This window comes from Oryx dammah, unplaced genomic scaffold (genome assembly GCF_014754425.2).
Source record: "Oryx dammah isolate SB20612 unplaced genomic scaffold, SCBI_Odam_1.1 HiC_scaffold_4, whole genome shotgun sequence".
NCBI lineage: Eukaryota > Metazoa > Chordata > Mammalia > Artiodactyla > Bovidae > Oryx > Oryx dammah.
This window is the reverse complement of record NW_024070188.1, coordinates 15,587,066-15,611,946: the sequence shown is the minus strand read 5'-3', so window position 1 is coordinate 15,611,946 and position 24,881 is coordinate 15,587,066. Positions and strand designations below refer to the sequence as shown.

The following is a 24,881-nucleotide window of genomic DNA, read 5'->3' as shown; positions in this document are numbered from 1 at the left end:
TGAAATTGCATATATAATCTATTATCAAAGAAGAGTTGGAAAGACATTTCCAATACAAGAAACAACATAAGAAAACAATGTAGTGTGAAAATTCAGGTGGTGTGATTGGTGGGTGTACAAAATGAGTGAGAAGCATATGAGCAAAGGCTAGATGTCACACTGAGGGTCGGTGGTAAGGAAATCTGCAGTACCTTGCTAGAGAATTTGATGAGGAATGTATGGATGTGAGAGTTGGTCTATAAGGAAAGCTGAGCACTGAAGAATTGATGCTTTTGAACTGTGGTATTGGAGAAGACTCTTGAAAGTCCCTTGGACTGCAAGGAGATCCAACCAGTCCATTCTAAAGGAGATCAGTCCTGGGTGTTCATTGGAAGGTCTGATGTTGAAGCTGAAACTCCAATATTTTGGCCACTTGATCCAAAGAGCTGACTCATTTAAAAAGACCCTGACGCTGGGAAAGATTGAGGGCAGGAGGAGAAGGGGACCACAGAGATGAGATGGTTGAATGGCATCACCAACTCAATGGACATGAGTTTGGGTAAACTCTGGGAATTGGTGATGGACAGGGAAGCCTGGTGTGCTGTGGTTCATGGGGTTACAAAGAGTCAGACACTATACTGAGTGACTGAACTGAACTGAACTGAGTGATGAGGAGTCTTTAAAACTCTTAAGTTGAAACATTTTTTCCTGTTATTGTATCAATGCAAATAAAGTTTTGCTCATAAGAGAATATGATATGTACTGAACTGACTAGCAATACTTAGAAAGTCATTTTTGTTTGGAAATAGTCCAAACCAATAGTGAAACCACAATTCACCAACAGTTGTGCTACCCACATTCTCTTCTCTCTTCAGACAACATCTTCTTCTGTTTCATTTTTTATAGATTCTTTTGTGTGAGTGTGTTATGGGCAGAATTTCTGCCTCCTCTGCATCATTATCACTGATTCTTATGGTTAAATTAATATTTAGAGAATCTTCATGTCATTTCACTGGACATTCAATGGCATGCTTTGCTCCAGAGATGTACTTTTTGAAACTTAAGTAAAACTTAAGTGTTCATTTTGAAATTCAAGTGAAGTAAATACTTCAAATATTAGGATTCTATTTAGTAGATTTCTATAATATACAGAAATATTTTCATGTTAGAATCTGAATCTGATTTTCCTGTTTGTATATGTGCACAGATTGTACTTGCAATCAGAAAAATAAGTTTATTCTTCAGCATTTGGGACACAGTGGAAATGTTTCATGCATGGGAGACATTTCTTACAAAGGAGAATCAGACAATATTAAGACTGGAAAAGTCTGTACAAAATGCTTAGTAAAATTATCTCAGCTTGTAAAGGAGGTTTTCAAGCAAGTAACCAGCCTAATGTTACAGAATAAATTTTTTGGTGTTTTATAAACGATAGACCAAGCCTTAAGTTTTATTTTGAGATAACTGTATATTCTATTATTAAGGCAATTAGTATTTCTAATCATTACTAGGTTTTAACAGCTCTTTCTTTTCAAGGACCAACAATACAAGTGCTAACTCCAAGCTAAGAATCGATGACCATGATTTTTATTGCTAAGATTTTTAACGAGACTATAGATGTTTTTTATGAGTTACCTGACCTAGTAGCTCTTTCTGATACAAAATCAAATGAAATGAAACCCCAAATTTGCAAGTCAAAATGATGAAAAAAATTTGAGTTACATTTTGCCATTTCATAATTACAAAGGAGTATCTGCACTGAATTTTCAGGTTTTAAAAACTGCTTTTTCTTTAACATATAATATATCATCATTCTACAAAATACTGGGACAGTAATACAGTCAATAAAGTGCAACCAAATTTTATGTAGAATGGTGAAAAATTTTCATGTTTACTCCTGAAATTAGTTGATCTATAATGTGTACTTTACAATTAGAAGAAAGTAACAATGCATTTTTATGCAGAGCAGATGATTTCAGATAAAATCTGCAACTTTATTTTTAGAGTATTTTAGCTTAATTTTTTTATGACAGGATAAATTTATTTATCCATTAATTTATGACAGGATATGACATACCAATTGATTTTAAGTAGTTTTATTCAAGATAGTGTATAGTATATGCCTACTTTTTTCCCCTCTGAATTGGCTTTTGGTAGAAAATAAATTTATACATAAAAGAAAAAATTCAATAAAGAAGGGATAAAAACAATCTCTGTTCTGGCTACTTAGGTTTGTAGCATAGCAGCTTATAATATACTTTCTATTAAAAATCCCTAAAGGAAAAAAGAGAACAAACTCATAGGTTGTTTCAGGAAAAAAGTAGGAGTGAAAGCAAATATCAATAGAAAAGAGAGACAAAATTAGCAGCTTAATATTCTTGAGCTTGTGAGGAGGTATTTTCTTGGTATGTTATAAGGTAAACACTACAAAGCATTTCCTCAGTTTTTTATACACTCTAGTGCAGGGAGTTGGACTGTGAAAAAGGCTGAGCGCCGAAGAACTGATGCTTTTGAACTGTGGTGTTGGAAAAGACTCTTGAAAGTCCCTTGGACTGCAAGGAGATCCAACCAGTCCATTCTAAAGGAGATCAGTCCTGGGTGTTCATTGGAAGGACTGATGCTGAAGCTGAAACTCCAATACTTTGGCCACCTCATGTGAAGAGTTGACTCATTGGAAAAGAGTCTGATGCTGGGAGGGATTGGGGGCAGGAGGAGAAGGGGACAACAGAGGATGAGATGGCTGGATGGCATCACCAACTCGATGGACATGAGTTGAGTGAACTCTGGGAGTTGTTGATAGACAGGGAGGCCTGGCATGCTGTGATTCATGGGATCGTAAAGAGTTGGACACGACTGAGCAACTGAACTGAACTGTACTGAGTGCAGTCAAGGAACAAACAGAAGTCAATTTTTCTCTCTGGAGAACAAAACTGTAATCTTCAAATATCTATACTAAATAATTAAAAATAGTTTCTACTGACCAAATCCTGGGGCTAGTGATCAAAATTCTCCATGAGTAAAAATAAGATTTGTAAGAGAAATTTTATTATAAAGAGGATGAGAATGGTCTTTTACAGATTTATGGATTTCCTAAAGAACCATAAACTTAATATTAAGATATAGATGATGATGAAAAATGTACACTTTAAATTGCTTTAAAATTATTAAATTATATTAAGTATTGCCAAAAGAAATCTGAAGTGCATTGCCATTAAATTCAGAAAGTGTATGACAACTTTTCTTCATATTTCAATTTGATTTGACTGGGCTCTAGAATGGTATATAACTACATCCCATTTGTTTACATAGAGATTGTTGGACCTTAAATCAAGACAAAGTTCCATAATTATAAGATAGATGTAGTAAGAGTATATGCTTGATGTAAAAAGTTTGTTGTTTTTAGGAGCCTAAAAGATGGATACAATTTCCATTAGGAAAGTACTTTGATGAATAATGGAAGGGGTAAAGTATAGACAGAGTCTTCCAGACCAGAGGTCGAGCCCTGGTCTCCTGCATTGCGGGCAGACGCTTTACAGTCTGAGCCACCAGGAAGCCACCATAGACAGAGGAGGACACGTTATCCCTGGATACACTGTCTGTTTTGGTAATGTCAGGTGACTTAATTTGGCTTATCTAACAGCTAGTTCCTCTGAGTCCAGAGTTAGAAAGGTAAGCTGGTGGTAAAAGCGGTGATCCTAGTAATAAAGTGCATGGAGAGGTTCTTGGGATAATCTTACAGTGTTAGTGTGCTTCTCCATGAAATGCCCATAGTCTCTAAGCAAAGGAATGAAAAAGATAGGCACCTAGGTCACATTAGGCAGAGAAGTGGCTCATTTTCATAGCCAAAAAGCAGAATTATGCAAAATGAAAACTGGAATGTGGACATTACACTATATTTCTCTGTGTGACTTTAACTTGACTATAGAATATCCTAAGGCTTCCCTGGTGGCTCAGTGGTAAAGAATCTGCCAGCCAATGTAGGAAACGTGGGTTCAATCTCAGAGTTGGGAAGATTCCCTGGAGTAGGAAATGGTAATCCACTTCAGTATTCTTTCCTGGGAAAACTCCATGGACAGAGGAGCCTGGCAGGCTACAGTCCATGGGCAGGGGGGTTGGGGGGGGTGGGGCAAGGAGTCAGACATCACTTAGCAACTAAACAAAAACAAAAATGGTGAAAGAGAAGGGATGAGAAAGGAATTGCCATTCATGAGGTCAAACGACTGTGAGAACATTCTAAAAGTATTAAAACAAGAGTAAGAAATGGTCAAATATGTGAGCAAATGAGATAGTGCAAAATTAAAAAAAATCCTGTTGAAAATATACAAAATATGTAAGCAAGCAGAGTACGCTCACTTTTACAGATGATTCATGAGCTTTGTGTATAGACCATCTTTTCCCCGAAGCCCACTCCATACTCCTCACACCCATTCCCAGCGCCTAGTCTGTTGTGGGCGCTCAATAAATATTAAACAACCAAAGCACAAACTAATGTCAAAAGTTTGAAATTCACAGGAATCAATAGTGTTATTATTATCATTTAACATTTATTGAGGGTCAACAGCATGACTTAGTCCACATGTGAAAATAGGTTATTTTATCACACACATTAAGCAAATAATTAAATACAGTATGTATCAACGACACTTTCAGTTTTACTCCATTGATCTTAAATGCAAAATTGTTTGTTTCTTTATAATGTTGACACATCATGAATTATAAACATTTATTATTTAAATAAATAAGTTTCTCTCAGAGAAATCATTACTGTTAGGTATTATTAACATTCACTTGAAAGTATGGGATCAATCTACAACAAATACATGTCACAGGTTCTCAACAGACCAGTTCATTTACAAAGAATAGAAGAGAATCTGAAAAGTGTCTGAGCACAGTGACAAATACACAAAGCATGTAAATAGCAATTGGGTTTCACTTGCTTCTGCGACAGTTTAAAACACTAATACAATGATGTGGGATACCACTGTTTACAAAATAGCAAAAAGCCAAAGAAAGACAAAAACTCAAGTGGACACAAATTACTATACTTACAAATTTAGAAATATTTCTTCATTTTAAGCAAAATACATTTTTTTATTACAGGAAATGAACTGCATTTGATGTATTTATGATCCACATTCTCTAATTTTACCCTTAATAAAATTACTGTTTTCAAACTTATTCTTGGTGGTTAATAGGCACTTAAATTCTATTTAATCATTTTTCATGAATATTTTTGTCATGTTTGTACTTAAGTAGATTTTGAAGTGATTTTTAATTGTTAAGAGGATGGAAAACTATACTGAATACTTCTGTAATGAAATTTTCAGCTTAATTTTGGGATACTAAATTTTCCAACTTTATAAAGTATGTTTTCCCTTAACATTTGAGACTTAGAATCTTAGAAATAAGTCTTTCTAGACCAGCCTTCTCCTAGAGATTTTATATTCTGATATAAGGGACATACTGCTTGAAAACTTCAGTGAATATAAGTTTTTTTTATAATTCAAAGGAGTGGAAGATCAGCTAATTCGGCTCTATAATTGTAAAACCACAAAAAATAAGCATAAGGCCTAATGTTGCTATGTTTACACTTATACCTCACTGGGCAATTACTAAATTTTCTCTTTCATTTTAAGTTTTTTTTTAAAATTCACAATACACAAAGTACAATTGCTAAGATGTAATTTATTAAAAATTTTTATTCGTATGATGATTCACCACAAGCAGTTTTGTTACGTAAGAATACCTTCTACAAAGATCATAATAATGATGTAATTAATGATCAATTAATATTTAGTTGGGCTCCCAGGAGGTGCTAGTGGTTAAGAATCTCCCTACCAATGCAGGTAATGCAAGAGAGAAATGGCACCCCACTCCAGTATTCTTACCTGGAAAATTCCATGGACAGAGGAGCCTGGTGGGCTACAGTCCATGGGAATGCAAAGAGTCAGTCATGACAGCATAGCACAGCAGCAGCAGATTTAATTATTAATTTCACCTAGAGTTTTTACTCTAAAATGAGGGTAGTTGGATAAGTTAATCAGTTATCTTCTGGTTTCTCAGATATTTGGCAACTTTTGCTTCAGAAATCACATGTGATTTACTAAAATATCATAATTTTACAGCATTAGAGATACAGATTATTGAAATCTGCATCACCTAACATTCCTTTCTTCAGCAATCCCTCTATGTTTTATTCAACCCACAAGTATTTATTGAATACTTCCTACATGCCAGCACTGTTAGAGTCCCTTAGAACAAATTCTTAAAGAAAGCTTTAAGTGATATCACGCACAGGTATGAATGAAAGAAAAAGAAAGATGATATGTGAGTGATTTGATTTATTACTCTTTTCTTCACCTTTTCACTGTTAGATTGAAATCACTTAGAAGGAAGAAAATTAGAAACAAGGAGATGCTGGGACTCCAATCTACCACTCATATCATTAAAGTTAATTGTCTTGACTGGTCTCCAGCCCTGCCCTGGTAAGTAAGACATCACTGAATGCTTCCTGAGAGTGACTGCTTTGATCTTCTGGATAGCAACAAGCAAATATTATCAAAGATTTTCTTCTGAGAGAAAGCAAGATTAAAAAAGAGAGAGGGAAATTGGAGTTAGGGAGACAGGTCAATTTTGAAAAGTAATACCAAGGAGAAAAAAGTACACTAAATATGAAAAATTAAATATCAAACAATAAATAAATCAAGCTTAATGAAATGTGCATTAACCAAGCTTAATAAAATGAAATAAACCAAGCTTAATGAAATGAAATGAAGTTATACTGAAGTGGTTTCCCTGGTGGCTCAGTGGTAAAGAATCCACCTGCAATGCAGGAGATGCAGGTTCAATCCCTGGGTCAGGAAGTTCTGCTGGGGTAGGAAACGGCAGCCCACACCAGTATTCTTGCCTGGAAAATCCCATGGATAAAGGAGCCAGACCGACTACAATCCATGGCGTCACAAAGAGTCGGACATGACTTAGTGACTAAATCACCAATGAAATGTGATGTATTTTTCTAGATATAATATACAATAAATATAAAGACAAATCCTCATATAGTAGAGTGTGTTGTGATGTTCTATCTTTGGCATTCCTTGGCTCTCACTATAAGGACAGCAACATATACTATGGAAAATATTTGTGTCTCCTGATGCTTCTAGGTAACTGCTTTATAAACAAAAAGAAATTGCTAATGGTGTTTGTGGTGTGTGTGCATGTGTGTATCTTTAAAGTGGGGAGATTTATAAAGATTTTCTTAACACTCAAAATTCTGGTCTAGCCAAAGTATGATCTTTATGAGAAGAACAACTGAAAACCACGTCATCCCTCAATGAACTACAGATAAAATTAGAGGTATACTTTTAGACTTTTGCAAAAGTTAAATTAACTAAATTTCTAATTCTTACGTAATATGAGGTTCCGTTTACTAAATTACATTAACGTAAAATGTTTTCACCTATCACTATATGAATTTTCCATAGCATAAAATTTAGCTTAATCAATGCTTCCCAGCAATTATAATGCAGAATAGGTCCAGAGGTTCAATATACACAATTTTACATAGATCAAAAAGTGTATTTGAAACCTATTAAGAATTATGAGTAAAAGTTTGTCCCTAGTAGAGTTTTTAAGTTCAAATTTAAATTAATGAAAATAACTCTTTATAAACCATTTAATTGTACTTCAATGCATTATGAACTAGTTTTAGATTACTTATACTTCTAAATATAACTAAAATCAATTTAAAGAAGAGAACTACACAATAGTCAAATATCATCTCAGGAATAAATATTAGAATATTATGATGAAATCTGTAGAATGTAAGTGATTTATTCTCACATAAATTTCTTAATTTATTAAAATCACAAAATATATTTTTCATATAAATTATTTGTCATAAATATACCATCACAAAAACATTCAAGTTATCCAAATACCCTATTTTGTATGATCTGTGTAGTTAAAAAATATGAAGTCATTGGTTTATAATATTTAAAACTGAAATGATTTACTGAATCAATATTAAAAAGTCATTAAAAGACTCATTTTTATATAAGCCAAGTGCGTAAGTGTTTATAAAATAAAATGTATTTAGTAAAAGAATGAATTATAAAATCATCCGAAGGAGTAAATTCATATCTCTAAAAGCCATTTCCAGTCTCTGAACTTTCTGAGGCAACATTATATAATTAATGAAACTGACACCAACATGAAGGTAAAAAGAAATAAAACAATGTGCGTTGAAATCAGTTATATGTTAGGTATTATTATTAGTGTGGCCATTTTATATTCCAGTCAGTCTTCTCTTAATTTTCTGTGGTTATAAAAACAATTTGCAAATGCCATAAAATGAGCAGCCCATACCTTTATACTAGAGAGGAGAAAAACTATGAAGCTTAATGAAAGCAAAGTGATTTGATTCTCACTTATACTGAAGTGGATTTCATAAGAAAAAAGGGCTAGTAAATCCTAAATACTTAACTAGGAGTTTACATTTTTTTCATATCCTTTCACATGTATTTTGAACTCCACATCTTGTCAGACAGGAAGGTCAAGTATAATTAACCCTGTTTTTTAGAGAAGAAATTTAGGCTCAGAACCTTGTCAAAGTCAACAAGTTGAGACTGGGATCCATGCTCCTACACCTCAACTTTATATTTCAGAGACTAATGTATCCACCTCAAAAAGAGGCTGACAGAAACATTCAACTGAACTCTAAAAGCCGAGGTAATCTGCAGAAACCAAAATAAATTTGAAAACTTTTTCAATGTGATCTAATGTGATTTTTATTTTGAAAAGCCAAAGGAAATCAATCCTTGACTAATTTTTTAAATTAGTCATTCCTTAACTTAGTTTACTTATCTGAAGTGTGAAAGTTTGAATGATTTTCTTAATATATTTATATAAAAATATCTAAATTTCTGATATTAGGAATTTGTCTCTAAGAGGAGAAATTATTTTCATTTTATTCTTGACAAAATTATGCTAGTTCTAACCTCATCTACTGATTATAATTAATAGTAAATATTATAATATTATAATGCATTAAAAGCCAAAGGATTGAGGGAACAACAATTAAAATTATTAGCAATGTGAACTCTAAGAGAAGGCACAACATCAGCTCAAATGCTTTTACTCTACTATGCTGTAGTATTTTCCTCAAGCATATTCTAGAGTGATATATTTATTATATAGCTGCATAAGTAAAAAGAAAATGCATTATTTATAGCATTGTGATATATAACACTGAAATTTTAGACGTCTTGGGAGAATCAATTGCTGAAGTTGTAATACAGACTCAAGTAATTTACTTGTATTGCTGGTGTTTCACTTTGTTTTAACATACTAGTTTTCAAGCTGTAGAAATTGTTCTTGCATAACAGAATTCTGTCATCGCTGTTCTTTAAACTATGATCAGTCAGGTGGTGTTAAAACCACAAATCACACAGGAAAAAATGTCTATCAATTGGCCTGAAAATCTTCCTCATTCCCAACAATCTTCAGCATTTTTCTTGATGTAATTAAGCAGTTTGTGGAGCTTTCCTGTTCTGAACTTACACTCAGAGTTTAGTTATAACAAAGAATAAAAACCCAGATTGCCACCTCACATTCTCCCTGGCAGAGAGAAACACACAAGGACAGTGATAGAGAGCAATCGATTTAAAGGTTATTGTCGTCCGCCTGTCTGAATCCAGTGCTTTCCTCCTCACGTTGTTGTCTTTCTAAAGAAGATAATGTCAACCTCCTTCATTATTTTTTACCTTGCTCCACTGTCTTGGTTGTTTTCTCTTCCTTCTTTCCAGGTACAGCTGCAAAGCAGAGATAAGGTTTAAATAAAAGTTCCAATGGAAATGCTGCTTCTGCACAAAAAGGCATTTTGTAACTCATTCAATGCCAAAGATTTCTTCTAAACAGGCTATTTTAAAGCTTTTTCAATACCTCTCATTTCTCTATAATTCAACAGAAACCTACTATTATAAGTCTACTCTTAAAGAATTAGAGAAATAAAAATAATTCCTTGCCCTCTTCTTACTAGTTTTTACATACTGTTGCCCCCCTTATTCTTTTACATGTTGCTTTGATAAACAAGCTCTGTGAAGAGTTCTGCTTGACAGGATTATGATTAATAGACTTACATTCCAGGTTATTGCTGGAACCTCTTGGCATCTTGAAAATGTCAACTAGGTGCTCCTTTAAATTCATGCTTAATATCACTTAATCAGCTCAAAGGACAGAGTAGTCATGCTTGAGATTTGCTTAAATATTAAATGAAGTCATCACAAGTAACCAAAAAAAAAAAAAGTATCACTTTGGCACTGTTTCTGATGAACTACTGAGATTTTATTGCTGTTGGTGGAGCAGTAAAATTATCTGATTACCTGTTTATACATCCAAGAAATACAGTTCAGACAAAGTCAATGTACTGAAATAACTGATTAAAGCAAGGATCTTCAGAGGACATTGGCAACTATTAGAAGGATGAATGGGAAACTGAATATTGCCATCATACCCAAAAGTACCCTCAAGAGCTGCACAGGGAAAACTGCAACTTTGAAGCGAAAATGTGATTGTCACCAACTTAACACACTGGTGAAACTTAGAACCACTCATTCATAATGGGACACCCAGATATTTTGTGCTTCTAATGACATGCAGTATGATATACAACAGTTATCACCTCTGAAATATCCTTGCCAAAGCATTCAAATGGAATCAAATTAAGCCAAAGATATAGTTTAATCAAATGTTGGATATAAAGAACATACTAAAAATATTCTGAAGAAATAATTATAGAAAACCTAAAGTGTCTTCAGTGTAAATGATCATGATCTTTTCAAAAAGTTAATGATATTAACTAGAGCAAAAAAGAGGGAAAAGTTTTATATAAAACTTGCTAAATTCACTCAGTTGTAATAGTTCATCTGTAGATTCTTTAGAAATTTTCAAAAAAAATTTAAAAAGGATTTTTCAAATAGAAAATTTCACCTGTGAATAAAGTTTTATTTTTAATTTTTTTAAAATTTCTGTACAAATTACTTCTTTTTATCACTTAATTGCAAGGGATGGAATACCCAGTATAACGTTTAATATAAGTGCTGATAGCAGACATCCTTGTCTTTTCCAATTCCCAGTGAGAAATCTTTCCATTTTCTCCAATGAGTATAATATTTGTTAATAGTTTTTTGTATATATATTCTCAGAATAGGGAAGTTTCTTTGTACATTAGTATGAAATGCATCATTTATGAAAAGTTCAATTTCCCTTTATATTATTATGGTTAATTATGTTGATTTTTGAAATTGCATTCAAGAAATAAAACCAACTTGGTTGCATGTTGTCTTCTGCATGTAATATCAGACTTTTTATTGTTGTTCAGTTGCTAAATCCTATCCAATTCTTTGTGACTCCATGGACTGCAGAACACAGGCTTCCTTGTCCTTCCCCATCTCCTGTAGCTTGCTCAAACTCATGTCCATTGAATCAGTGATGCCATCCAACCATCTCATCATCTGTCACCCCCATCACCTCCTGCCTTCAATCTTTCCTAGCATCAGGGTCTTTTCTAATGAGCCAGCTCTTTGCATCAGGTGGCCAAAGTATCGGAGCTTCAACTTCAGCATCAGTCCTTCCAATGAATATTCAAGAGTGATTTCCTTTAGAATTGACTGGTTTGATCTTGCAGTCCCAGGGACTCTCAAGAGTCTTCTCCACACCACAGTTCAAAAGCATCAGTTCTTCCTTACTCAGCCTTCTTAATGGTCCAACTCACATTCAGACTTGACTACTGGAAAAAACATAGCTTTGACCATACGGACCTTTGTTGGCAAAGTAATGTCTCTGCTTTTTAATATGCTATCTAGGTTTGTCATAGCTTTTCTTCCAAGGAGTAAGTGTCTTTTAATTTCATGGCTGCAGTCACTATCTGCAGTGATTTTTGAGCTCAGGAAAATAAACTCCATCACTGCTTCCATTTTTTCCCAATCTATTTGCCATAACAGAATGGGGCTGGATGCCATGATCTTAGTTTTTTGAATGCTGAATTTTAAGCCAGCTTTTTCACTCTTCTCTTTCACTTTCATCAAGAGGCACTTTAGTTCCTTTTTGCTTTCTGCCATAAGGGTGGTGTCCTCTGCATATCTGAGGTTATTGACATTTTACTGGCAATCTTGATTCGGGCTTAAACTTTATCCAATTCAGCATTTTGCATGATGTATTCTGCACATAAGTTAAGCAAGCAGGGTGACGGTATATAGCCTGGACGTACTCCTTTCCCAATTTGGAACCAGTCTGTTTTTCTATGTCCGGTTCCAACTGTTGCTTATTGACCTGCATACAGGTTTCTCAGGAGGAAGATAAGGTGGTCTGGTATTCCCATCTCTTGAAGAATTTCCCACAATTTGTTGTGATTCACACAGTCATATGCTTTAGCATAGTAAATAAAGCAGAAGTAGATGTTTTTTGGAACTCTCTTGCTTTTTCTTTGATCCATCATCAGATGTTGGCAATTTGACCACTGGTTCCTCTGTCTTTTCTAAATCCAGATCGAACATACTGAAGTTCACGGTACACATACTGCTGAGGACTACCTTGGAGAATTTTGAGCATTACTTTGCTAGTGTGTGAAATGAGTATAATTCTGCAGTAGCTTGAACATTCTTTGGCATTGATTTTCTTTGGGATTGGAATGAAAACTGACCATTTCCAGTTTGGTGGCCACTACTTAGTTTTGCAAATTTGCTGGCATATTAAGTGCAGCACTTTCAAAGCATCATCTTTTAGGATTTGATAATAGCTCAGCTGGAATTCCATCACATCCATTAGCTTTGTTCATAGTGATGCTTCCTAAGGCCCACTTGACTTCACATTCCAGGATGCCTGGCTCTAGATGAGTGATCACACCATTTGGATCAAACCATTCATTTTGATCAACATTTGGAGGTGTCTATTTTAGGGAAAAAAGTAGATTTGTGCTGGACACCTTCAGAGATTCCAGGTACTAAGGAAACAAAGCAGCTACCATTATTATACAGTAATGCTTTGATTATGGACAGACAGTCCTGAAATGAACTGTGAGATGGAGAGTTGGTTTTCTATAGTTTCAGGTTGGTTTTCTTTTTATTTACTTTCAGTTCAGTCATTCAGTCGTGTCCGACTCTTTGCGACCCCATGAATTGCAGCACACCAGGCCTCCCTGTCCATCACCAACTCCCGGAGTTCACTCAGATTCATGCCCTTTGAGTCAGTGATGCCATCCAGCCATCTCATCCTCTGTCGTCCCCTTTTCCTCCTGCCCCCAATCCCTCCCAGCACTAGAGTCTTTTCCAATGAGTCAACTCTTCGCATGAGGTGGCCAAAGTACTAGAGTTTCAGCTTTAGCATCATTCCTTCCAAAGCATATCCAGGGTTGATCTCCTTCAGAATGGACTGGTTGGATCTCCTTGCAGTCCAAGGGACTCTCAAGAGTCTTCTCCAACACCACAGTTCAAAAGCATCAATTCTTCGGCACTCAGCTTTCTTCACAGTCCAACTCTCACATCCATACATGACCACTGGAAAAACCATAGCCTTGACTAGACAGACCTTTGTTGGCAAAGTAATGTCTCTGCTTTTCAATATGCTATCTAGGTTGGTCATAACTTCTCTTCCAAGGAGCAAGCATCTATTAATTTTCTAAAGCAAAAGTCTGAGTATCATTCTTATACTTACAATTCTTCATGGACTCCCTAGTGCTCATAAGATAGAGCTGAACATTAAAATCAGGCCCCCTTACAGCATTATTAGCACAAGTTGTATTTATTCATATTGTATTCTTGAGACTTTTATTACTTTTCATAGACATCATGCAGTTTCCCTCTGCTTTGCCTTCCTCTGTTACCTAGGCCCAAGATACTCTTTCAACTAATTATTATATAACAAAAGTCTACCTGTTATTTAGGGCTTAAATTTAAAGTCACCTTTTACAGCAAATCTTTTGCTTTTCCTCAAGTAAAAATAATTTTTAAACTCCTATGGCTCTTTATCTCTATTTATCTATTTGCCCTGTTGCCTTTCAAACATTAACTATGGTCATATGGAAAACATTTAGCTGAAAGCAAAAAAAATAAATGAGGCCTAAATAACTCATGGAGTAGATTCATATATTCATGATTTTAATTGTTCAAGTAATATCTGTATATTTCCTTAAGTTTTCACATAGTGTATGATCCACAAGTATATGTTGAATGAAAGTGAAAAGTATTTGAAAACTTCAAAACAAATATAAAACAGTAAGATAATTATCATATTGATGATTTAATACTATATATCGCCAAATAAAATTTGCCTTAAAAGCAAGCTTAAGATTAAACAATTTATACTAGATATAAACTGGCACACTGTGATCAATTTAAAATATTTAATTATTTTTCTAACTTTGAACATTTAAAATGATTGTAAAATCAGTAATTTCCACTTAACACTGTAACACAGTTCCTAGTTCAAGCCTCAATGTAGAATAATAAAGTCCAGCTTCTTAAAAACAAAGAAAGCCCAAAAGAGACTGGGGGCTGGTTACTATATGTATGATGAAGCAACATATATTTCACGTGTGATTAATCATCACTGATAAGGAGAAATGAAACTACCTGACAAATGAGAAGAGTCTCCTTTGAATGTTATTTGTCACTTGTCAAACTGGTTAAGTCCTACCTGAGTTTCAAAATGTTTATGATGGCTTTGGAAGGAACACTTGTTTCTGTTCATTTTCTACAGCTGCAAAGAAATCTAATATGTAGAGTCATATTTAAATTAATGATTGAGGTATGAGATCTAATTAACTAGAGGCAAAGTAAATAATGCCAATATTCTATTTTCATAAACAGGTTATTTACCTCCTTGCATTTCATTCTGAGCCTAGCAATCAGTTCTAATTAATCCCAACCAAAATGTTTGGCCTTACTCTAAACTCAGAGATCATTCTTGGTTGAATATTTCAGTGAATTCACTAAATTAAGATTCAATATTAATTCAGCATGTCTGTTTACTCTAATGGGACTTGACTAACTCCATATTATGTGTGCTCATATTTCTACCCTAAATATCCAGGCTCCAAGTGATTCAGAGTCTATGCATGGGTCAGCTACTAGTTTTCGAATCTTTCCTTTTTAACTCTGTGTCCAGACTGTCCTGACAATCAAAGATTTCTTGAAGCTCAATATGTGAAATCTAATTCCAGATAAAATCCATATAACTGCTACTTGGACATCCCACTGGTTTCATTCATGGCTGAAGATTCTGAATACAATTCTGCCTTCCTTCTGTTCTTGCTTCAGCAAATATAGATGTACTTACCATATAGTTACTTACTAGATCCATGTTCCCTGTATCCATGCCTAGATTATGACTTTCTCTGAATCTGTATTGAGACCCTTAGCCTTGTTATTGACACCATGGAATTATCCATTCTGAAGCACCCAGGTTTTACCCACACATTACACTTAATGCTGACAAGCAAAAGTGATTTTAGAATAAGACCTCATAAAAGAATGACATATATTAATATGGGCTTCCAATAAATTCAAGGCTCTACCACTTCTGGCAAATCGATACCTAGTAAAATATGTCGATGAAACAGGTATCATGGTCACTTATCGCAAAAATGACATCACAAATACCAGGTTACTAAGAAAAGAGCTATCTAGGAAACAGATTTTATTTCTATTTACTATAAATTCAGAATAATAAGTAGAATTATATTTGAAAAAGCAAACCCATTAAATAATTCAACTGGTTCTAATGAAGTATTATCTTACAGTACAGTTTATATTTCCTTTAAGTATCCTTTAATTTTTTGTCTTTCATCAGTATATACATGTGAATAGTAACTTGTACACTAATTTATATAACTAACATATTAATTTATAGTTTACTTGATTAATATATACATTTATCAATATATCCATGTATTCATTTATATAAATATATATAAAACTTAGGAATGTGGATATGTATCATATATATTTTATATCTCCCTATAGTCCTGATACATATTTTCCTAAAAAGCATATGCAATAAAGAGCTTTTAAGAAGAAAAATGTTAAGTCATTTTAGTGGCGTATATGGGAAAGGGTATATGTGTAGTGTTTGTATATGTGTGTGTGGAGGACAGGGTTGCTAAACTGTGTCTTGAGATTCTTACAAAGACACTGGCTATATTATTGATTTCATTTCTATTTATAAATTAAAATCACAAATTTCAAAATTATTCCAGTTTATTTTGAATGGAGAATATGTAAATTTTTCATCATACTGAATATTTTTAACATTTATTAATGTTCTTAAAGATATTCTTTAGAATGTCAACTAAGAGGAGTCAATATTCACATAATGGTTGCTTCTGATTAGATGTGACAAGAAAAATAGATTTAAAAACTTAAATTCCAAACTTCCTAATATGTTTCTTTTCAGGCAAGCATCCCAAGGAATGTAATTTCCAATTTTACACTATTCTTACATAAAGCGAACATTGTTCATGCAAGTTCTGCTAGTCAAAGTTCTGTTTGTTCAAACCCTAAACATATAAATCAGTGTACTAAGTTTGAATGCTCTCCAGATGATTGGAGCCTGTGGAGTTTACACAGTTGCATTTCTTCAATTTATTTTTAAAAACTAACTTAAAATTGGACTATAATTACTATCTTTAGTTTATGACCCTAAAAGAATAAAAACTTTTGGCATCAGAGTAGCAAAGACAAAGCCTTGTTAACATAGGTACTACAAATCTTGTGCAAAGTGACTTTGTTCCATATCAGTGAAATAGTAAAATCAATAAATAAGGCTCTTCTATATGCATAAAGAAGTTATAGTCATGACATCTTTTTCTTTAAGCTGCACTGACCTTTTTTCGATGAGGCAGAACCAACCTCTTCTTTGGTTTGTTCAGTCTCTGTAAATTCAGGTATTATAGAACAAGAAATGGATATTAGACATGCCAGGTCAATACCTTATAGTATTCGAAGTCAGACAAGACTAAAACTACCTAAAGGATAAAACATATGTGGCACCTAAGAGCAAAGCAAGCAGCAGAGAAAACTTACGCTTTAATGTGCTTGAATTTTTTTGTAACTAATTGTTAAATAATACAGAAATTCTCTTCCAAGATACAATCCTTGTGAAAAATGCATACCTTTCCAACCCCCTGTAAGCTTAAGTAATGCAATATCACCAAAGCCTTTGAAACCTCTTATTTGTCTTACTACTCATTGGCATACCTCTCTCTTCATCTCAATATCATTGCCCTAATTTCTGTATAAATCATTTCTTTATTTTTCTGTAGTTTTTTATTACATGAATTTATCTCCAAACAAAGGTAAAGCCATTATACACGGTTGAGTTATATTGTTTAGTGATAAAACTTTATATAAATTGAATTCTATTTTTTAATTCTTGTAATTGGCTTCCTTCAAAATGTGCTGAGATGCAGTGTTAAAATAGTTTAACAAGATGGCCTACTAGACTTTAACAGCTTCAGCACCTTTACTGGTCTACATAAAGAAACCAAAGGCAGAGTCAACAAGATTTTCCTTGAATCAAGAAAATGGTACTCAAGAGCAATTATCGTAAGAGCCAAATAACTAAATTTTCCCAAATAAGGCGATACATGTCATAGTCAGTTTATATATATATATTTTGCTTTGCTTCCAGGTACTCTCTGCAAAACCTTTGCCCTAGTTCCTACTAGTGGGGTCTCCCTCATGGTTTTGTCACTGCCCTATTTGATGCACTGTTTACTTATAGCTGTTTAACTCTTTACACAAGTCATTCTGATATGAGTAGCTGTAGTTGATTACTTTCACTGCTGTGTAGTGTATCCCACTGTATACACATTCTACATATTATGGACCCCTTCCCCTGCCAATGAACACTGGGTCCTGTCCGATTTTGTATTATTATAAATAATGCTGCTATGAATATTCCTGCACAGGAATCCTGGTGCAATGTGCAAGAATTTTCTTAGAAGTGAAAGTGCTAGGTCATAGCATGTGCTCTTGTTTGACTCCAAATAAATGCCATATTTTTCCAAAGATTTACATTCATACCAACAGTATATGTAAGACTTTCTATTGTTTCATAGCATAACCATCACCAGAATGAACATTTTCCTCCATTTTTGGTCAATTTGATATGTATAAAATAGTATTACTGTGATTTTAAGAAAATTTTCATTATTACTAACACACTAAATCTATTTTGATATATTTCCAGGCCATTTTGTGTCTTTCTTGTTTTATTTTTCATACTTGCTTATATCTTTTACTCATTTTTTTCTACCCACTATTCTATCAAGTTCTTTGTCCTTTTTTAGAGTGTTTTTTTCCACTACTAACCTCTAGTTACTAATATATGCTACAGGCATCTTTTCCACATATGTAGCTTGTCTTTTATCTCTTTGTGGTATCTATTGATTGGCTTTAATTTTAATATAATAAAATATATTAAACTTTTTATAACAAATTTGCATGTAATTTTTGAGATTCAACTATATTTCAAAATAATATAAAAATATATCTTCCTATACTTATTTAATGCCTTGTTTTGTTCAGTTCCTAAACCATCCAGAATGATATTCTGAAGTTGTACAAACTAAATCGCTCAGTTGTGTCCGACTCTTTGCAACCCCGTGGACTGTAGCTCGCCAGGCTCCTCTGTCCATGGGATTCTCTAAGCAAGAATACTGGAGTGGGTTGCCATTTCCTTCTCCAGGGAATCTTCCCGATCCAGGGATCAAACCCAGGTCTTCCTCATTGCAGGCAGACACTTTAACCTCTGAGCCACCAGGGAAGCCCTAGGAATAAATTATTTCTTTGCAATGAATACCAACTGCATCAGCAATACTCAAAAATAATCTCTCCATTCTCTGTTGAAATGGCTGGTTTTTCTTACATCAGATTTTGATCAAGTGGAATTGTTTTAGGTCTCTTTTGTTCCTGTCCTACTGGAAAACTTTAGATCTGCCCCAATATCATGCTACCCTTTAAAACACAATATCAAGAGATTGCTTTATTAATAAGACTCAAGTCACATAGCACTTGTCTCAATAGTCATACATTTTAGTGTTATTTTGCTGTACTCATTATACTTCCATAAAATTTATTTCTGATTTCCTCTTTGAAATTCTTTCCTTTTCTCCCTGCTGCCTTGTTCTAAACTGAACTCAGATTCTACTTCTGCTAGTACTCCTTTATCTAGCTTCGTTTTCTTTGAACCAAACTTGATGTATATTCTTAAGCTCCAAACCATGACATTTTCCAGTTTCAGGATAGCACCCAGGACACCAACTGTGGCTTTATAAGTAGGATTAAACAAGAAGCACATCTTGCCCTACAATCTAAATCTGTCCCAGGTCTATCACAGTCTAGTTTTTATGGTACTTAAATTCCCAAACCAGCACCTGGCATTGTATCAGTGCTATTTTAAGTTCAATCAGGCAGCATCATATGTGATTTGGGTAGTGATCATATAATTTATCATCCAAACTAAGCAGGTGAAAAGAGTTGCTAGTAATTATTATTCTGGAATAATACAATATACCCAGTCTGCTCTAAATGACTGAGATATAGTGTCATACAGGACATGCAACCTGTGGTATAGACACATATCACTGATATCAGATCTACTAGTTCAGGCCTATAGATCTTTTTCCCCAGCAATTTCCATGACAGAATATTTAAACTGAATAAAAAAGCCAGGTCACTTTCTAAGTAATTTTAAGCTGTTCCCAAATAGTCTTCTAGTATCATATCTTTGAATAAATTCAAAGGTACTTTGTTTTTAAATTCTGCATACTGGATATTCCTGGAAGATCATGACATATACTGGTAGATCAAGAGACAGATGTGTGTAGATGTGTGACTCACACAGGGAGGTATTGAAATGTAGTTAAGGTGATAAGCAGAGTCAGGCTTGGTGGCTGAGCATAACACAAAAATCTAGTGCGGTGCTAAAACCAAGAAATGAAAAATTCCTGATTGTTGTCATTTAATTCAAATTTAGACCTGCAATTAAAAATAACTAGACTTTGGCTCTGATCTGGTCTTTGGTATTTTTTTTTTACTCATAATTCAAACTGACCACAGGCTGGTCAAATACGCACAAGAAAACATTATCAAAGCCCTGCTGTCCTTGATAAGAGGAACAAAGCAATGTATGGCAGTACTTTACAAGGGTTTGAAGAATACTGGTCCTTGAAGAGTTCTTTGGGAAAAAGAGAGTGATGTCTAATGTATTTGCTAAGCACTGTCTACTATATTCCCTCTTGATCACCAAGAGTAGTATAAAAGATCTAAAAATCTACTTGTTTCATCCCCTTCCTTCTTGAAAATAACTAGTCATATCATCAACCCCTATACCATTATCCAATGTGGTGGTAAGGAGTTGAGGGAGAGGTGCAGTGGGCTGCAGGAAGGAGAACTGGGTGTGTTGAAGCATCTTTTTTAAACGCAGTATGATACTGGGAAAGGTCAATTTTCATTCCAATCCTAAAGAAAGGCAATGCCAAAGAATGTTCAAACTACTGCATAAGTGTACTAATTACACATGCTAGCAGGCTAAAGATCAAAATCCTTCAAGCTAGGCTTAAACAGTATGTGAACCAAGAACTTCCAGGTGTACAGCCAGATTTAGAGAAGGCAGAGGAACCAGAGATCAAAATGCCAACATTTTGCATTGTAGCAAAAAACAAGAGAATTGCAGAAAAACATTTACCTCTGCTACTTTGACTATGCTAAAGTCTTTGACTGTGTGGATCACAGCAAACTGTGGAAAATTCTTAAAGAGATGGGAATACTACCAACTTACCTGTTTCCTGAGAAATCTGTATGCAGGTCAGGAAAAAATGGTTAGAACCAGACATGGAACAATGGACTGGTTCAAAATTAGGAAAAGAATACGTCAAGGCTGTATATTGTCCCCCTGCTTATTTAACTTATATGCAGAGTACATCATGTGAAATGCTGGGCTGGAAGAAGCACAAACTGGAATCAAGATGGCTGTGAGAAATATTAATAACTTCAGATATGCAGAGGATACCACCCTATAGCAGAAAGTGAAGAGGAACTAAAGAGTCTCTTGATGAAGGTGAAAGAGGAGAATGAAAAGGGTGTTTAAAGCTGTTTAAAACAGCTGTTTAAAAGCTATTTAAAAATGTTTAAAACTCAACATTCAAAAAACAAAGATCATGGAATTAGGTCCCATCACTTATGGCAAAAATGGATGGGGAAACAATGGAAACAGTGACAGACTTTTTATTTTGGGCTCCAAAATCACTGCAGATGGCGTCAGGAACCATGAAATTAAAAGACCCTTGTTCCCTGGAAGAAAAGCTATGACCAACCTAGACAGCATATTAAAAAGCAGAGACATTACTTTGCCAACAAAGGTCCATCTAGTCAAAGCTATGGTTTATCCAGTAGTCATGTATGGATGTGAGAGTTGGAGCATAAAGACTGAGTGCTGGAGAATTGATGCTTTGAACTGTGGTGCTGGAGAAGACTCTTGAGAGTCCCTTGGACTTCAAGGGGATCAAACTAGTTGATCCTAAAGGAAATCAATCCTGAATATTCATTGACTGATGCTAAAGCTGAAGTTCCAATATTTTGGCCACCTGATGTGACGATCCAACTTATTGGAAAGGATCCTGATGCTGGAAAAGATTGAGGGCAAGAGGAGAAGAGAACAACAGAGGATGAGATAGTTGGATGGCATCATCAACTCAATGGAAATGAGTTTGAGCAAATTCTGGGAGATAGTGAAGGACAGGGAAGCCTGGTGTGCTGCAGTTCATGGAGTCACAAAGAGTCGGACTCAACTTAATGACTGAACAATAACAATTATAATGGAATCTTTATTGACCTGCAGAAATTGTAAATCTAGGTTTGGCATCTCTGTTGGTAAAAGGCACTCCTCCTCCATCCACATAATCACTGATGCATAACTTTACACGTGGAGGCAGTAAGTACCCTTCCGTAGTGCATGCTACATCACTGACCCTGAATGATTTCTCTTTTCTTCAAGCTCATGACACCATGAGAACATCCACCCTGTACTGATACGGCTCCAAACTAGTCTATGTCCTCCAGTGTTTTTCTTATACTAATTTTGGTTTCCTTAGGACCTAGAACAAATAATTCTACACCACAAATTCAATTCATATTATACTTATTTCCTTTAATTGAGTGCTGAAAACAAATTACCTTTTATTTTTTCCATAGATTTGCACTAGTCCTGTCAATCTCACCTTTCCTTGTTAATTCAATTATCCCATAAATAATTTATATTAAACTATAAATCTCAATTCCTCACTTGCTCTCATAATTTAAGATAATGTAAAATCATATCCTGAATATTCAGGTTACATACACAATACTATGTGCCCCATACTTTGTGAGTAACAGAAGGGATTTTCAATAGTATTTGTAATGTGATGACTTAGGCATTAAACTTATAAATAGCTCACCATATATAGAAGCTATGGAAATATTCTTCTGTTGTGTGGTTTCAAGATCAAAAAGAAAACAAAAACAAGTTCTTAGTTGGGGAAATGGATGGTCACATTGCTAGCAGAGATTTTAAATAATTTATGAATTGTTTTTAATTAACTTTTATACTGGGAGATAATGCCTATGTCAAGTTCAAATCATTCAACTATACAAGGAAATGGATATCAATTCTTTTGAGAGACTTTTATATTGAGTCTAAGATGATTTGGCAAGCTAAATTTGTTAATTTCCTGCAAAAGATGCTGATCTCTTCAAAACTTGATTGGATAGTGTTTCATAGATAGCAGAACTTACAGAATCTTTTTTTCATCACAAATGAGTATTTTTATCTAAATGTCACATTTTCCTAGGAAGAAAATGTTCATTTTCAGAGTAATCTCCAATCTAAAGTTCTGAACCACTGCAGCAAAATTATCAATTTTGTTTTATATATTTTCTTGATTATGCATTTCTACAGACTGAGTATTAGCATATGAAATACTCAGTAATATGAAGTTCTAATCAGCTTATATTCAACTAAAAATTTTCATGAAAACATAAGTGGAATTTTAGATTCATGTTACACCTTTCTTTAAGGTCTAAAATGTCTATGTAAACACTTTCAACTGTAATTTTTTAAAAAGACACCAAGCTACCCAACATTATATCTTCCATTTTTCTCTGATATATTCACCAATGACATACTCTGTCTCAAAAACCTGGCAGTAAATAAAACATGCATTCTCTTTTTGTACTAGTACTATCATTAATACTTATATAACTCTAAACCAAAAGGAAAATATAAACACATTTACACCATGCATAAAAATGTGGTTTATCTTAAATCTTATAGACAAAATTTAGAGAAGCTGAAAGAATATTTTTTTCTAAGCTCACACACCATTTTTCCTAAAATAATTGTCATTAATGACAACCTGTTAGATACTTCATCTAATTGAGAAATACCAACAAAGAAAAAAGAAAAAAGCATTTATTCTTTAGTGTATTGTCAAAGTTTCATAGACGCAAATGCCACAGTATGCTACAGCCACCAGTTGATAGTTATTAAAAACCTAAGGTTCAAGAGGGAGGGGGTATATGTATACTTATGTTATGACTGATACATGTTGATGTATAACAGAAATAAACAATATTGTAAAGCAATCATCCTTCAATTAAAAATATATAAATTTTAAAATTTTTGAGGATAAAAGCCTTAAAAAATTATGATATTGTAAGAGTAATAAATAAATAACATTGTAGGGAGCTTCATTCCATTAAATACACAATAACTTTCACTAGTAGACAAATTATGTTGCATCCTGGTTTGATCAAGTGATTAACCATTAGGAAAACTGTCTATTATGTTTAAAAAAACTGAAAAGATCACTTATCATTCTGCACAATGGGAAACAAAAATACAAACAATTCAAAAACATGTTATGATCTAGACAAATTAACATTTACAAATGAAAGTTCTATAGGTAAATTTTGAGAAGAACTGATTCACAAAACAATACAAGGTTGAGTAAGTATGCATATTTGTTTAACACAACACATAATCAGAGCAAGGAACATTTGGTAAGTCAGCCTTAAAAATTAGCATCAGCATTGTCTAAGCAGAAAGTTAAATGAGTAAGCTGCTAAAATATGTCTTTTTTTTTTAAAGTTTTAGTCAACATACTTGCTTTAATGTGTTTTTCAGTTGGAGCTGTTAAGGGCAAAAAAAAAAAAAAGAAAGGTCTAAATCAGTTATAAATCTCCTTGGGTCTCTTTAAAATAGTTTTACAGCTATTTTCATTTTTAAAGACACTATATTATAGCCTTGTAAACTAAAAAAAAAGTATATCTGAGAAAAAGAACATATAATATTGTGCTATTTTCTTTTATAAATTTTAAATATATTAGGGCTTCCTTGATAGCTCACTTGGTAAAGAATTTGCCTGCAATGCAGGAGACCCCAGTTTGATTTCTAGGTCCGGAAGATCCGCTGGAGAAGGGATAGGCTACCCAGTCTGGTATTCTTGGGCTTCCCTTGTGGCTCAGCTGGTAAATCCGCCTGCAGTGAGGGAGACCTGGGTTCAATCCCTGGGTTGGGACGATCCCTTGGAGAAGGGAAAGGCAATACACTCCAGTATTCTGTCCATGGGGTCGTAAAGAGTGGGACAGGACAGAGCAACTTTCACTTTTACTTTCATGAACCACAGATTTCTGATCTTCATATATCTTCTGCCAACACAGAATGCTCATTCATGACTCATTCATTTTGTTTTCCATTTTAAATTATATAAGAATCTGATTGATTTTATATATAAGCCACTGTAGTTTCCTTAAAGTCTACAAAATGGAATGAAAAGAAGACAGTGAATCAATAAATTACCCAATAGT

At 34.1% G+C, this 24,881-nt stretch overlaps 1 protein-coding gene across 1 annotated transcript in view; it reads right to left on the bottom strand.

The window, feature by feature from the left end:
- LOC120862863 (triadin-like) overlaps nucleotides 1-24,881 on the bottom strand; it is a 76,621-nt gene that overhangs the window by 49,256 nt on the left and 2,484 nt on the right. Inside the window, exons 3-5 of the mRNA XM_040239001.1 lie at nucleotides 24,178-24,204; nucleotides 16,856-16,903; nucleotides 9,741-9,788 (exon numbers count right to left, since the gene is read on the bottom strand). Of these exons, the coding sequence (XP_040094935.1) occupies nucleotides 9,741-9,788; nucleotides 16,856-16,903; nucleotides 24,178-24,204 (123 nt within the window). The remainder of the gene's footprint in view (nucleotides 1-9,740; nucleotides 9,789-16,855; nucleotides 16,904-24,177; nucleotides 24,205-24,881) is intronic.